The 4,368-nt window shown below is 38.0% G+C and overlaps 1 protein-coding gene across 1 annotated transcript; it reads right to left on the reverse strand.

Annotated features, from left to right (window-relative positions):
* Nucleotides 1-2,999: 2,999 nt before the first annotated feature.
* LOC131736874 (TBC1 domain family member 2A-like) lies at nt 3,000-3,974 on the reverse strand. Its single transcript, XM_059022363.1, has one exon. It carries the CDS (start codon nt 3,589-3,591, stop codon nt 3,088-3,090), a length of 504 nt encoding a protein of 167 aa, XP_058878346.1. The 5' UTR covers nt 3,592-3,974; the 3' UTR covers nt 3,000-3,087.
* Nucleotides 3,975-4,368: the final 394 nt, after the last annotated feature.

Consider the following 4,368-nt stretch of genomic DNA (forward strand, 5'->3'; position numbering starts at 1 on the left):
TCAGTCTCGTTAATTTAAATCAATATGGATTGTTCTCCACGCATTAAATAACCATTGGTGTATTCAAAATTTCAAACCGTGTCGGCGTCTTCACTGGTCCTGCACGTTTCAAATCACTCGCCACTTTATTCCTCAATCGTTGACTTGACATCATTCCTGTCCCAACGAGTTTCCCCATACACAAAACATCCGTGGTGTCAAAGCTATATTCTATATATTAATTAACGGTAAGCTTAGACACCAAAAAAAACAAACAAAAAAAAAAACTATTACAATTTATTGCCATACTGCATTCTCTCTCTCTCTCTCTCTCTCTCTCTCTCTCTCTCTCTCTCTCTCTCTCTCTCTCTCTCTCTCTCTCTCTCTCTCTCTCTCTCTCTCTCTCTCTCTCTTCGTCAACTATTACATCACTTCCTACAATCACACTCTCTCTTCCTCTACCTGACGTCTTTATACAATTTTAAAATGATTGACATCCAAAGAGGCTAGTGCTGAATTCAATACGGCACACAGTAATGCTTATTTTTGTGTTCACAACCAAGAGCATTTGACAAGAGCGTTTGACAAGAGCATTTGATGAAATGTATGCCAGTAGATACAGGGAATACATTTCTATACCAGTTCAGGATGAATGTATTTATTTTAGGTAAAGCATAACATGAGACCATACAATGGCTAATTTAATGTATTCGTATGCGTGTATAAATTACATTTATATACAGACGTGCTCAAATTTGTTGGTACCCCTCCACAAAAAACGAAGAATGCACAATTTTCTCTGAAATAACTTGAAACTGACAAAAGTAATTGGCATCCATCATTGTTTATTCCATATTTAATAGAAATCAGACTTTGCTTTTGATTATTTATTCAACATAATATTGTAAATAATAAAACAAATGAAAATGGCATGGACAGAAATGATGGGACCACTAACCTAATATTTTGTTGCACAACCTTTAGAGGCAATCACTGCAATCAAACGTTTTCTGTAGCTCTCAATGAGACTTCTGCACCTGTTAACAGGTAGTTTGGCCCACTCTTCTTGAGCAAACTGCTCCAGCTGTCTCAGGTTTGATGGGTGCCTTCTCCAGACTGCGAGTTTCAGCTCTTTCCATAGATGTTCGATAGGATTCAGATCAGGACTCATAGAAGACCACTTCAGAATAGTCCAATGTTTTGTTCTTATCCATTCTTGGGTGCTTTTAGCTGTGTGTTTTGGGTCATTATCCTGTTGGAGGACCCATGACCTGCGACTGAGACAGAGCTTTCTGACACTGGGCAGTACGTTTCGCTCCAGAATGCCTTGATAGTCTTGAGATTTCATTGTGCCCTGCACAGATTCAAGGCACCCTGTGCCAGGCGCAGCAAAGCAGCCCCAAAACATAACCGAGCCTCCTCCATGTTTCACTGTAGGTACAGTGTTATTTTCTTTGAAAGCTTCATTTTTTCGTCTGTGAACATAGAGCTGATGTGACTTGCCAAAAAGCTCCAATTTTAACTCATCTGTCCAAAGGACATTCTCCCAGAAGGATTGTGGCTTGTCAATATGCATTTTAGCAAATTCCAGTCTGGCTTTTTTATGTTTTTCTTTCAAAAGTGGAGTCCTCCTGGGTGTTCTTCCATGGAGCCCACTTTCGCTCAAAAAGCGACGGATGGTGCGATCAGAAACTGACGTACCTTCACCTTGGAGTTCAGCTTGTATCTCTTTGGCAGTTATCCTTGGTTCTTTTTCTACACTTCGCACTATCCTTCTGTTCAATCTGGGGTCGATTTTCCTCTTGCGGCCACGCCCAGGGAGGTTGGCTACAGTTCCATGGACCTTAAACTTCTTAATAATATTTGCAACTGTTGTCACAGGAACATCAAGCTGCTTGGAGATGGTCTTGTAGCCTTTACCTTTACCATGCTTGTCTATTATTTTCTTTCTGAATCTCCTCCGGCAACTCTCTCCTTTGCTTTCTCTTGTCCATGTTCAGTGTGGTGCACACAATGATACCAAACAGCACAGTGACTACTTTTCTCCATTTAAATAGGCTGAATGACTGATTACAAGATTGGAGACATGTGTGATACTAATTAAAGAAACTAATTAGTTTGAAATATCACTATAATCCAATTATTTATTATCTTTTCTAGGGGTACCAACAAATGTGTCCAGGCCATTTTAGAATATCTTTGTAGAATAAGCAATAATTCATCTCTTTTCACAGCTTCTTTGCTTTATTCTATGACATACCAAAGGCATGCAAGTATACATGATAAAATAGCTTTTACTTTTATCACTTTCCAGGAGGAATGAAGCATTATTTCAAAGAGCTGTAAGGGTACCAACAAATTTGAGCACGTCTGTATATATATATATATATATATATATATATATATATATATATATATATATATATATATATATATATATATATATATATATAAAACTTTCAGGTTCCCAGTGCTCAAAAGCTAATTTTACACCCTGCACCAAATGACAGACATTCAAACCCCTATTGCATTGCAGTTCCCTCATTGCAGGTTTTAAAATTAGCCTGATTAGCCACAGTGTATAAGTAACAGGTTCCGATGTGTCATATTAAACTCAAAGTAAAACCAGGAATGGATCAAACTGCTATGCAATGGAAGTCTTATTTCCATCCCTGGAACACAGAGGTATGGTAAAGAACATTAATAAACCATGGTAAACTACAGTAAATGCATTGTAGAACCATGGGAAAAAACGCTAAATTCCTGCGTTAAATTTACTGTGGTTAAATTTATAAGGGAACCCTTGGTATTGCACAAGGGCACTTTCTTAAAATGATACATCGTTTTTTAAGGTTATTTGAAAAAAAATGACAGTAAGTGGAAGTCCAAACTGATTAGTGTATCCTCAACCAAAGCGGTTGTATCTAACAAAATAACTTAATTAAGACATCAGTATAGGCACAAACAGTGTTTTTTTTTGTTAATGAAAATACATGTTTGCTGTAACTTGTGTTTGTTTCAACTCAGAACTGCACCTGTGTGTTCTACTCAACGAATGGAAGTGCAAGATGTATATGATTAAATTTTATTGGCTGGCTTGTTACTGCTTCACGTACCTTCACAGATTAGGGGATTTCCTATTGCTTTAATTTTAAAAAGACATACCTTCAGCACAACAACCCGTCCTGGGATTTGAATTTGAAAGGTCTCTTCCTGAGCTTGAGCCGGGTAGCCAAAGGTAGCGTTAGCCAGGTCAATGCTTCCCAAGGGATTGACATCCTGTGACGTTCTGTAGTAGTACAGCTGGCACTTCTTCTCTTCGAAAATAAACCAGCGGGCTTTCCAGGCCTTCAAGGGCCACCCCAGTTTGTTCAGGTACCCACACAGTTTTGTGGAGGAGGGTTCCATCTTAGTTTTCATGACTGGCTTCTCTTGGGCATTGCTCTGGTCCATGTGTGTGGAATCACCCTCGTTCTCCTTGGTGCTTTCCACTTCCTCTCTTGCACTGGCAGTGAGGTCATGATGATTGTCTGGGCTTGTCAGATTGGGATCAGCTGCAGGCATGGGTTTTCCGACTTGACAGTCCTGCTCCATCTTAACAGTCCTCACCATGTGTCCTCACCCGATTTCAAAGAAAAGATGTTAACTGGTTTGTCTTTGGCTATTGAAAAGAGGTGTAGTATGGTATAATCAATTTTCATTCCCTTTATTAGCTTTTCCCTGCCCCTTGTCAGTTAGTTAAACTTTCACAAACACCAGCTTCAGCGAGGGACGAATTTGTAAATAAAATGTTACATCCTTACAGTCCCATGTGAGTAACATTTAGTACAAAAAAAGAAGCTATCAGCTATGAAGGTCTGAAGAAGAGGTACTAGTTTCCCTATGCTCTCTGTGGTGATTGCAGTGTCCCTTATTCAGGATTATGTTCTATGAAAAATAAAATCTAAACTTCACACAACTTTAAATTATTGCAACTTTTTTAAAACACATTTTAATACAGGATTCTATTGTTAATGAGCACATTTGCTGTAAATGCTTTTTTTAAAATATTGTATAACATACAGGCACTGTAGTAAATACTACTGGCAATTACACCTCCTTGAAAGTATGCTATAGTAAATTCTGAAAATTTCTATAACCACTTTGAAGTATGCATTATTCAAGGAGGTTATAGTAGACTACAGTACTAAGTATGGCCACTATAGTTTACTGCTGTATAATAAAAATGCATTTACAGCAAATTACCACTTTAAAGTATAGTGTTTACAGCAAAATACTGGAGTAAAATGCTGCAGTAGCACAGTTCATTTTATTAAATAAATAAACCAAATCTTAAATCAGCAATAGACAATTGGAGTGTTCTGATGTAGTTAAGACTGAAGGTGGCCT

The sequence above is a fragment of the Acipenser ruthenus genome, chromosome 4 (genome assembly GCF_902713425.1).
Source record: "Acipenser ruthenus chromosome 4, fAciRut3.2 maternal haplotype, whole genome shotgun sequence".
NCBI classification, from domain to species: Eukaryota; Metazoa; Chordata; class Actinopteri; order Acipenseriformes; family Acipenseridae; genus Acipenser; species Acipenser ruthenus.

Bases quoted from the DNA above. Each gene is read 5' to 3' on its own strand.
- LOC131736874 (XM_059022363.1), bottom strand. From the start codon at position 3,591: ATGGTGAGGACTGTTAAGATGGAGCAGGACTGTCAAGTCGGAAAACCC.